The sequence below is a fragment of the Elephantulus edwardii genome, unplaced genomic scaffold (genome assembly GCF_000299155.1).
Source record: "Elephantulus edwardii isolate Elephantulus edwardi_28Jun2011 unplaced genomic scaffold, EleEdw1.0 scaffold00135, whole genome shotgun sequence".
Taxonomy (NCBI): Eukaryota; Metazoa; Chordata; class Mammalia; order Macroscelidea; family Macroscelididae; genus Elephantulus; species Elephantulus edwardii.
Window position 1 is genome coordinate 1,511,323 of NW_006399885.1, and position 12,270 is coordinate 1,523,592.

Here is a 12,270-nt window from a genome sequence, read left to right on the forward strand (position 1 = left end):
AAATTAAAAAAAAAAAAGACTAAATACAAATGCTATAAGAAATGTTCCTTTACTATAATCTCTTTAGGCTCAAACTATCTAACAAGAACAAGAATACAATCTCTTATTTAATGGGATACTAAAACAAAATAGTGAAACCAATAAAAAAGGTCAATAGAGTAACATTCTGGGGGACTTTTAGGGCACAATAAGTACAATCAGTATTTAACAAAAAGAATTTATTTTCGTAAAAAACCTACCCTATTTTTATAAAAAGTGTTAGGTGTTAGTTGTAAATGTACCCACACATGTACATTTTGCTCTCAATTCTAAAACTCCTGACATAAAACATCACGACAGCAGTTTGGTGACAGCCTGTGTAAAGGATGCTTTCAGACTGGCATTTTCTATCACATGAAACGTAATTCTGGCTTTGAAGGTACCAAATGCCCAAAGCTTCCCTGCCTTTTATCTACCACTTCTTCCAAAGATTTTGGGAGCCACCTCTTGGGTCCCTACAAGACTGAGGCACAAGGCTGACTCACCTGAATGTGCATGGCGCCCTCTACTGCTTCCTTTATGTCAGAGCAGCCGCTGATGAGGGACAGCTGCTCTTGTCGGCTCAGTGACCCCTTCAGGGAGCCGGACCGCTCTAGTACCTCCATCTCCTTCCTGCGGAAAAGCAGACAGGGACCCTGTGAGTATCAACCATCAGGTTCAAAGCAAGGAAATAAATTAGCCCCATGTGAGGCTATACCGTTTTAAAAGCATTAATAAACTTTGAACAAGGGAATAACACGGCTATGAACATTGGTGAACCAATCTCTGTTTATGTCTCAGTTCTAATTTCCTTAGGGTACATTCCTAGCAGAGGGGTAGCTGGGTCATACAGGGTTTCTATGGTCAGCTTTTTGAGGAAATGTCAAACTGCTTCCTACCGTGGTTGTACCAGTTTAAAATCCCACTAATAGTGTATGAGAGTTCCCACCTCTCCACATCCTTTCCAATATTTATTGCTTGCTGTCCTGCTAAACTTTGCCACTGCTAATGGAGTGAGATGGCATCTCATTGTGGCTTTGATTTCCATCTCTTATTGCCAGTGATATTGAGTATTTCTTCATGTTTCTGTTGGCCATCTGAATATGAAAATTCTTTCCATGTCTTTTGTCCATTTTGTAATTAGGTTATCAGTCTTTTTCTTGTGGAGGGGCAGGTGTATTCTGTAAACTTTCGTTATGAGAACCTTGTATGAGATGGTATTGTCAAACGTTTTGTGGGGAACTTTTTCTCTGTCAGTAGGTTTTCTTTCATCCTGTTGGAAAAGGGTTTTTTTATATACACAGGGATTTAATCTCTAGAAGTTCCATTCATCAATTTTTATCCTCTCCAGATTGTGCATTTCTGCTTGTATTTGTCAGCCTCTTTAAGCCTTCTAACCTTGGTCCCAGTTTGTCTCTAATGATATTCATGGTTTAGGGCTTTACCCCCAGGTCTCTGGATCCACCTTAAGTTGATTTCTGTGTATACTGTGAGATGTGGATGCTGCCTCAGCTTTCTGCAGGGAGCAGTCCAGTTTTGCCAGCACCATTGTTGAAGAGGTTGCCATTTTCCCACTGGATAGGTTTTACTTTCCTCATTGAATATCAGTTGACCATAGATAGACAGGGCCATCTGGGTTCTCGATTCTGTTCTATTGGTCTATGTATCAGTACTATGTTGTTTTGGTTACTACCACTGTGTAGTAGGTTTTGAGGTCAGGAGGTGATGTGCTTCCCACTTCATTTTTTGTTTTCAGCAGTTATTCACCATCACAAGAACATGGAAATAGCCCAAATGTGCAACCACAACTGAATGGATTGAGAAATTGTAGTACATTCACACAGTAACGCTACACAGCACTCAGGAGCCACAATTTTGAAAAATACTACACAGCTTGAGAGAGAATAGAGGGCATTATGCTGACTAACACAATCTCTGAAGAACAAATACTACACAAGAGCATTATTGTAAAAATAGAAGAATCACTAGTAAAATGTGCATGGAGATCCAAATGGAGAAGGGGTGGGAGCAGAGGGATGAGGATGGGTGGGGGGAAATTACAGAGTTATGAAATTTGGTGAGTGGAGGGAGGTGGGTAAAGGAAACGGGAAAGATTTGGGGGGTACCTGAAAAGACAGGGTGGGCATTGTCCAATGGTGATTAGTTTTGTATAGCACAATGTATGCAAGTGATTGTAGAAAACATAATGACAATGAAGGAAAGAGTGGAGAAAAAAAAATCTACATTAAAAAAATAAACTTCTGGGGAGCTCTGGTGGCCTAGTGGCAAGAAGCTGCAACTACAATCCCAGAGGTGCACGGTTCGAATCCACCAGATGCTCTGCCGGGGAAGGAGGGGCAATCTCCTCCTGTACCAGTCAGATCTGATTTGACGGTACACGCACACAAAAATAATAAAATAAAATTTAAAAAAAAAGAAAAAAATAAACTTCTAAAAATCCAACTTTGAGCAAGGGCCGCACATTTTCATTTGCATCAGGGGAGAAAGATGAACAGTCTCCTTCAGTAAAGATTTGCAGCATCAAAATCCTGATGGATGGTTACCAGGAGTGCTCCCTAACTGGGGCCATGGAGGGCTTGGGTTTGGAAATGGCATTGTGGTGTCACTATGGGCAAAAGCATTCTACTAACTAAAAGGTCTATGGTTCAAATCCACCGAAGGAAAAATATGAGGTCCATCTATTTCCATCAAGATTACAGCTTTGGAAACCCACGAGCAGCTCTATTCTGTCCTACGCGATCACTGTTACTCTGAATCTACCCGATGGCAATGGATTTGGGTTTTCTGGTTTGTTGATTTTTGTTGTTTTGTTTTGTTTTTTGGATGGTCCATATAGTTAGGAAGTAGTCAAAGCAGAACACACATATAAGCACACACTCATGTATTCCAATAAATCTCTATGTCTTTTCCTCCATTGTATCAAATATTTTTACATTATTTCACACCAGTTTTCATCTGTAAGTTGTCAATGCCCTTCAATCAAAACCCACCAGGTATACTCCTGAGCCTGCACAAACTGGGTTCAGTGTTCTTGGCCTCTTTCCCTGTGTTCTCTAAACTTTTGACTCTCAAAATCACTGCTAGTGAGTCAGTTCAAATTCACACAGTCACCCTCCACCAGGTTGCTGAGACTGTGAATAACATCACATTGGGAGAAGCCTTGGTGAATGTGAATTGCCAAAGAACAGAGAAGCTTAGCCAGGGTAGCTTGATACAGCCGACATCACCAAAGCTCCTCTAAAGACCACTCGCACTCATTGCTGTTGAGTGGGGACTGACTCACAGCTGACCTTCCAATGGGTGTGAGAGGCTGTAAGTCATTTGGGAGGAGTCTGCTCATCCCTCTCCCTAGGAGTCACTGGTGAATTCAAACAGCCAGAGAGGCACTCACGGCCTTTGGGTTTAATGCAACTCCCTATCAACTCTGCAACCAGGGCTCTTCATTCATCCCCTCAGGCACAAAACTAAACCAAAAATCCTACTAATGATGTCTATAAAATGCATTCAGAATCTTTTTTAAAATTAAATCTATTTTATTCATTGATATACAAAAGCACCACAGCCAGATAATGGCTGTAGACTCACTCAATGGCAGCAAGCTGTTTCAAGACCAGGGCTGGGCCCAGTCTTACCACTTTCTCTATTAGACCATTACTCCCCCTTACTCTCCCTAAACTACACTGACTCTCACTGGGGGGGGGGGGAGTTTACGTTGAACTTACTGGCCCAATAAATTGCACAATTTATTGTATTAATTTCTAAAGATTAATTTTTAAAGTACCTCATCTATTAAAGAAAATAGAGGCAAAGGAGCTTTCATGTCTTCATGTCTTTCTTCTTTCAGGAATGCTGCTAACAATTTCGTAGGTAGCCTTGCTAGTGCATTCTCAGACACATCACTCCTGTGATCCCACTGAAGAGCCCCAGTGTATTGACCATCCTAACATCTCCTCTCAGGGTTTCATCGTGCTGGGTTCCACATGAGCTGAATTCTACAGCTTCAAAACACTGGACCCAAGATGAGCCAGAAGTCAAGCCACCACACATAGGGCTTTAAAAAGGGGAGACCTTCCCCAAAATCCTGCTTCAGAAATAGCTCCCTCAAGAATAGCTGTGAGTTACCAGAGCTGTGGTCTGAATCTCAGGGAACTCCAGTGACATAATTTGTAACTTGCCCAGCTGTTAAACAAAAAGGTTGATAGTTCAAGTCCCCGAGGCACTCAGAGGGAGAAAGATGTAGTCTCCTTTCAGAAAGATCTGTAGCCCTGGAAACTCAATGGAGGGTCATCCCAAGTAGGAATGGACTCAGTGATACTGCGTTTGGTTTCTGTCTGACAGAGTCTCAGCTGTACCTGAACAACGTCCAAGTTTCCACAGCAGATATGTAGCTGCAGACATGGTTTCCTGTATCACTTACTCCCTCCGTAGCTTCACAATAAACCTGTCAACGAAGGTAACATGTAGATTACTAGCCCTTATAATGTGAAAGGGCCCTGCACCTGCTTTGTTCAGAAATTAGATAAGACATAAAGGCAGTGCCTCTGGATGTTCGAATCCACTAGCAGTTCCTCAGGAGAAAGATGAGATGGGTAATCTACTCCCATGTGAGCTACAGTTTCAGAAACCCGTTGGTGTGACAGCTAAGAGTCAGTTCCCACTCAAGAGTAATGGCATTTTTACTATGCTTTGCCAAAGGAAACTATAACATATCAGAAATACTCAGTTTTGGAGTCTCAAGTCGTATAAATTAGCTCCACAGCAATGATTATAAGCCTAAGAATCAATAATATGGGTAAAAATTAGCTACACTAACAACTATAAATATAACTAGAATAAAAATGTCCATATAGCGTAAGAGCTATTTGCAGCTAACAAAGTATCAGATCTATTAAAAGTATTAGCTTTTATGAAAGAATAAGTAAGAAACTTAACACAATGCCTATATACTTTTTCTAGAATGATTTCCTATTCACATGTTAAGATAATTGTTTTTTTAAATGCAGAATCAATATCATCACCAACTTATTTTAAGATATTAAAAAAATGTAGAAAAGAGAATAAACATCATTCTATTTCTACCATCCATAATTAATCATCCATTTACTTTATCTTTCTTAATAAATGTATTCAAGTTCTGGCGAGTTTTGGTGGCCTAGTGGCAAAAAGCTGCACTGCAATCCCAGAGGGTGAGCCGTTCAAATCCACCAGATGCCCTACTGGAGAAGGAGGGACAATCTCCTCCTGTACCAGTGAGATCCGATTTGACACTGCATGCACAAAAAAAATAAATAAAAATAAAAATTAAAAAACAAATACATTCAAGTTCTTTTAGCATACAAATGTATATACTCAGGATAAAGAGTTATATAGACATACACACGCTCTCCACCTCACACAACCATCTTCCAATGTCTTTTTAAAAATTTTTATTTTATACTGGTTAATTTACAAAGTTCATATACATTGTTTTTCAGACTGGATCTTTCCCATTTCCTTCACTTCCCCACCCCTCCACCCATCAAATTGTGCGACCCTATCTATCATTAAACACATCCTCACTCTCTGCTTCCACCCTTACATCCTCATTCTTGTTCCACAATAATGGTCTTACATAGTATTTGTCCTTATGTGACTGAGTTAGTTCATTAAGCATAATGCTTTCCAGTCCCTCCCAAGTTAGGCAGTAATTTACAAAATCATTGCTCCTGCATGCTGCGTAGTATTCCATCATGGTGTACTGCATAGTATCCCATCATGTGAATGTACCATAATTACTGAATCCATTTAATTATGGTTGGACATTTGGTCTGTTTCCATGCTCTTTTAATGGTGAATAAGGCTGCTATGAACACTGGTGTAGCTAAGTGACATCGTAATTAAGCACTTTGTCTTTTAGGGAATTGCATCAAGAGTAGCTAGTGTACTCAAAATCACCTCCTTTGTGCTTCAGTAGGCCAGCTGTGAGACTTCAAAACTTCATTAATCTGAAGAAAACTTCTGGGCTTTCTTCTAAAAGTGCTAGTAGGTCAGAGTAGATAAAATCAGTTGGACTACAAGAGACTCTTGTTTCTTGGTTCTGTGATTGGTCCCGGTCATCCTCTCCAGGGGAAGGACAGAAAGAACAGCAGGAATAGCCACAACCAGTGGGTCCCTCAGCTCAGACTCAGGATAAAAAGTTTACACAGCCATTCTAGTCTTAAAGCTCTCGCTCCTCTGGAGACACAGAAGAGACAAGCTTGGACACAAGGGGAGACCTGGACATACAATAATCTGGTAGATGGATGAAGTTCCAGGGTCCTCCTGTACAGGTATTGCCAGACAAACCAAATGAAAGGTCTGAAAGATATTTAAGACAGATACCCAGTATGCTCTTCAAGCTCAACAAATTATACATAACAAATCACATGCAGCTGTTTGGCAGTGTTTTGTTCATGTTAAACCCACTGTTGTCAAGTCAGTTACATTCGTTCTAGATGGCAGAGTAGGACACTCACCACATGGTGTCCAAGGCTGTAAATCAGCACAGACATGGACTGGCACATCTTTTGTCCTTTGAGGAGTTTGTGGGTCCGAACTGCCAACCTTCTACTCAGCAGTTGAGTGCTTCTCCTTGTTAGATTAATTCTCTTCTTTTTAACTGTTGTTGGTGGTGGTTGCCTTCAAGTCTAGCATGACTCATAGCAATCCCATGAACAAAAGGCCGGAAGGTCCTCTACAGCTATCAACATTTATCGAAGTTCATAGTTTCCAGATGCATGTTATTTAGGAAGTGGACGATTCAATGACATATAATAACAATAGTTATTATATATATTAATATACAATATAGTAATATATATAATAACAATACTATTTTAAATAAGTATTTTGAAAGACCTCCTGTTTCCATTTTTTGTAGACACACATGCATAAATAACTGAAAAATATTTAAAGACCACTCGGGATTTTTAAATATCTCGCACAAAGTAGGATTTTGTAGCATTTACACTAGCAAGCCTTTGGCACTCTGCATTAGTCACTGTCTGTAATACATGAATATCCCTCTGGAGGTCGGTCAAACACCATGTTGTTGTTCTTAGGCGCCATCCAGTGGACCAATCACAGAGAACCTAGAACAAGAGCCGTGATCCTGGCCCTGACCGGTGTCATTCTCACAATCTGATATGCTCGAGTCCATTGTTACAGTCACTGCATCAACCTTTCTTATTGAGGGTCTTCCTCTCTTTCTCTGACCCTCCACCATCCCCAGCATGATGTCTTGGTGTACTTCTTCCCAGACAAACTTGTTTGTTCTTTTGGCAGTCCCTGGGATATTCAGTACTCATCGGCAACATCGCGATTCAAAGGTGTGGACGCTTTTTCTGTCTTCCTTATTCACTGTCCAACTTTCAAATGCATAGAAAGCCATAAATTGAAAATACCATGGATGGTTTGAATCAAGCATATCTTAGTCTTGATATCATTACTAGGATTCAAAATGTTTGGTTCCTAATTGTTGATTCCATCTGTTGTTCACTGGGTTATTACAAATCAGAGTCAGCTTGATAGCACCTAACAACAATTTGTTGTGGTTACTTGCCTGTGAATCTCTTTGTACAACTGACTGGCAACCCTGCCTGACCTGCACCATCCTCACAGTGTGCTCTGCATAAGCCCACTGTTGAAGTCACTGTGTCAATCCTCATAAGTGGACTACTGGGGGAGGGTGGGGATATTTACTGTCAATTCAGAACTGACTCAGAGCTGACCCTCCAGTGGGTTTTCAGATGCAGTTAATCACACAGGAGGAGACTGTCCATCCTTTTCCTGTAAGCAGCTGGCGGATTCAAACCACATGCCTTTGGAATTGCAGTGCAGCTTCTTACCACTGGACAACATCATAAAGTGGATCATCATGGAGTTGTAAAGGATTTCATTTTTCTTGGGTCCACAATCAACACTCATAGAAACAACAGTCTGGAAATCCAAATAAATATTGTGATTGGGCAAACAGACCTCTTTAAAGTGTCACAAGAGCCAAAATGTCACTTTAAGGGCTAAGGTGCACCTGACCCAAACTATAGTCATTTCAATCACCCTCACATGCATTTGAAAACTGAATGAATAAGGAACCAAAGAAAAATTGAGCCCCCTGAATTTTAACTTAAAGATCTTGAATATACCATGCATTTCCAAAATAATAAACTAATCTGGCATAGGAAAAAGTGTAGCCAGAACCCTCTTTAGTACTAAGGATGGTGAAACTTTGTATAACCTTACTCCCTTACTCTCACTGTTGTTGAGTTAGAACTAACTCAGAGCTGACCCTCCATTGGAATCCTAAGGTTATAAATTGCACAGGAGACTGTCCATGTTCCTCCCAAGGAGCTCCTGGTGGATTTGAACCACCAGAGAGGCATAGGCTTTGGGTTGGCAGCACAATTCCCTATGGACTACGCCACCAGAGCTCTTTGGGCATATCATGAAGAAGGGCGGTCCTTCAAAAAAGACAACATGCTTGATAAACTAGTGGGACAGTGAAAAACAAGACCCTCAGAAAATAGAAGGACACAGTGGATGTAATAGTGACCTGAAGCACATGAGCAGTTGGGAGGACAGCACGGGATCGGGCAGTGCTGTGTCCTGTTCCATATTGGGAGTTAGAGTCAACCTAATGGCACCAAACAACAATACCATGAGGAAATAGCAAAACACGGACTGTCCGAAACCCTTAAGAAAGTATAATATCTTCAGAAAGATTAGAAAAGGTATTATACCCAGGAGTCAACAATAGGGTATTATAAGAAAGAAATATACAGAGAAAAAGCAGCTGGGATCTAAATATCTAAAGGAAAGTGGAAGTTTCAACAACAAAAAGAAGTCTGGAGGTTAACTTTGTGGAAATCTAAGGACAGAGAACAAAGATGATCAATGGAAATGAAAATGGAAAGATTTCTTGGGTTATCCAAATGTGTGTAGTGAGAGCTGTAGGAAAAATAGAAGGGGAAAATGGTGTTATGGTTGCTAGGTGTCGTCAAGTTAAGTATGACGCATAGTGACCCTGTGAACACCAACCTGAACCCTGTCCTATCTTGTACCATCTTCACCATCTCAGACACACTCAAGCCCATTGCTGAACTCACTGTGTTAATCCATCTCACTGGGGGTATTCCTCTCCTTTGCTGACCTTCCATCTTCCCAGTCATGTCCCTTTCCAAGGAATAGCTTCTCCTAGCTATGTGTTCAAAGTATGAAAGATGAAGTTTTGTCATCTCTACCTCCAAGAAGCACTCTGGCAGCACCTTCTCCAAAACCTGTCTGTTGGTTCTTCTGGCAGTCCATGGGATATTCAGTACTTTTCTCCGGCACTACACCTCAAAGGCATCAAAAATGGTAGCGAAGACTTTATCAAAGTCAAGAGTAGTAGTATTAATATTAAGGCAGGTACTACTTGAACAAAAATTTTAAAAGTAAAATCACAATGTTAGCCTTTAGCTATGAGCACTAAGGTACTATCCATAATCTTATGTGATCTCCCCCTTCCTCATCTTTGGCAGAGAAACAATACATCATGTAATCACATGAGCACACTTGAGGCCCTGCCTGAAACTGACACAGCTCCTGAAACGGATCTTTCTGTTTTCTTTGAATCCCATTTCCCATGTCAAAAAATCCTCTTCCCACTTTCCTCAATGAACATTATCTGCCTTCTATCCAAATTGAAGGCTGTCATCTTTGATCTTCTACTGCAAGAGCTTTCAGTGAGCCAGATACTGTTATCATTTGACCACATTTATCTTTTTTTATTAATTTTAATGAAAGTTTACAGAGACGTTAGATTTCCATTGTTGCACACTTTCCTCCCTGCCCACCCCTTGCCTCCAGTTCGCTTTTCTCTTTAAAAAGTAAAAAAAAAAAAAAAATTATTTCATTGTATACAGTCCCTTCCCCCAAGTCCACTCCACTGTGCAGCATTCATTCTGAACTCCTGTCATAACAATAATACCTAATCATTTATCCCTTTGAAACAATTCTCTCCCTCCTCTGTTTCAATGCAGTAACACATTATTTATCCCCTCTTTTCTTAGTTTCCCCACAACCCCAACGTCAGTTCCACTTTACAACAGTGGCATTATGCAGTATTTGTCCTTTTGTGACTGAGATATTTCACTCAGCATGTCCTCCAAGGTCACCCATTTTGTATAGTAATTCATGAGTTTTTCAATGCAGCATAGTATTCCATTGTGTGAATATACCACAGCTTCCCTATCCATTTGTTTGTTGATGGGAATTTGAGTTGTTTCCAACTCTTTGCTTTTGTGAACAAAACCACAATAAACATGGGTGTGCATATATCTGCTTGGGTGGCAGTTATGGTTTCTTTAGCATATGCTCCCAGTAGTGGAATTACTGGTTCAAATGGTATTTCTATTTCCAACTTTTTGAGAAAGCACGATACTGCCTTCCAGAATGGTTGCACCATTTTACACAGCCAACAACAGTGAATAAGGGTTCCAGTATCTCTGCAAACTCGCCAGCATTTGATGCTTGCTATTCTGTTAAATTTTGCTATTCTTACTCGGGTGAGATGATATCTCATAGTTGTTTTGATTTGCATCTCTCTCAGAGCTAGGGATTTTGAACATTTCTTCATGTGTTTGTTTGCCATCTGAATGTCTTCTTTGGTGAAGTGTCTGTTCATATCCTGTGCCCATTTTGCAAATGGGTTGTTTATCTTGTGGTGCTTGAGTATTTTATAAATTCTAGATATAAATCCCTTATCTGACATGTCATTACCAAATATTTTTTCCCAACCTGTGGCTTCCCTTTTTACCCAGTTGGAGAAGTTTTTGGATGTGCACAGGGATATGATTCTTAGAAGGTACCATTCATCTATTTTATCCTCTCTTGGTGGAAGGTTTTCCAGGATGTTTGGAAGACTATTTATGTTGTGAATTAGGACTTCTAGGGTTCTTCCAAGATTTTCTCTAATTAAGTTTATACTCCTTGGTTTTAGTCCTAGGTCCTTGATCCACTTTGAGTTGGTTTTTGTGTACACAGTGAGGTGTGGATCTTGAGTTTTCTAATTTTGCCAACACCATTTGTTTAAAACCTGTCATTTCCTCACTTAACTGGTTTCATCTCCTTGTCAAAAATCAGTTGACCATAGGTAGATGGGCTGATTTCTAGAGTCTACATTCTATTCCATTGACCTTTGTGTCCGTCATTGCACAAGTACCATGCTCATGCTGTCCTGACCACCATGGCAGTGTAGTAGGATTTGAAATCAAGGCGTGAGATGCCTCCTACCTTGTTTCTCTGTTTATTTGGGGCCTCTTTCCATTCCAAATGAAATTGGAGGTTGCCTTTTTCCATCTCATTGAACAATGGAATTGGTATATGTATTGGGATTGCATTGAACATGTAAATTGCCTTTGGTAGTATTGTCATTTTTACAATATTGAGTCTTCCTATCCAAGAGCAAGGTATATTCTTCCATTTCTCCAGGTCTCTTTTTTAAAAAAAATTTATTTTATTAATTTTAATGAACATTTACAGAGATTTTGAACTTCCATCCACTCATTGTTGCACTTTTCTCCCTGCTCAACCCTCCCCCCCAGTTCACTCCTCTCTTTGAAGAGTAAAAGAAAAATTATTTCATTGGTACAGAATCTCCCCCCTCCTGCCCTGAGTATACTTCACTATGCAATCTTCATTCTGGACTCTTGTCATAATACCCAATCATAAATTGCTTTCAAACAGTTCTCTCCTTTATCTGTTTCAATGCAATACACATAATTTATCCAATTTTTCTCAGTCTCATCGCAACCCTAATGTCAGTCCGATTCTGAAATAGTGGCCCCATGCAGCACCTGTCCTTTTGTGACTAACATATTTCACTCAGCATAATGTCCTCCAAGGTCACCCATTTTGAATAATATTTCATGAGTTCCTTGTTTTTCAATGCAACGTAGTATTCCATTGTGTGAATACACCACAGCTTCTCTATCCATTCGTTTGTTGATGGGCACTTGGGTTGTTTTAAACTCCTTGCTATTGTGAACAAAGCCGTGATAAACATGGTATACATTCTTTTTGTTTCTTGTAGTAATGTTTTGTAATTTTCTTTGACTAGATCCTTTGTGCTTCTGGTTAGATTTACTCCCAAGTATTTATTCTTGTGATTAGCTATTGTGAAGGGTATTGATTTTCTTAGCTTCAGTTCTGTATTCTCTTTGTCACTGTAGAAAT

At 40.0% G+C, this 12,270-nt stretch overlaps 1 protein-coding gene across 1 annotated transcript in view; it reads right to left on the reverse strand.

Moving 5' to 3' along the window:
- The window catches only part of LOC102846431 (lambda-crystallin homolog), a 212,384-nt gene that overhangs the window by 151,566 nt on the left and 48,548 nt on the right, over positions 1 to 12,270 (reverse strand). Inside the window, exon 2 of the mRNA XM_006894125.1 lies at positions 525 to 651. Coding sequence (XP_006894187.1) covers positions 525 to 651 — 127 coding nt within the window. The remainder of the gene's footprint in view (positions 1 to 524; positions 652 to 12,270) is intronic.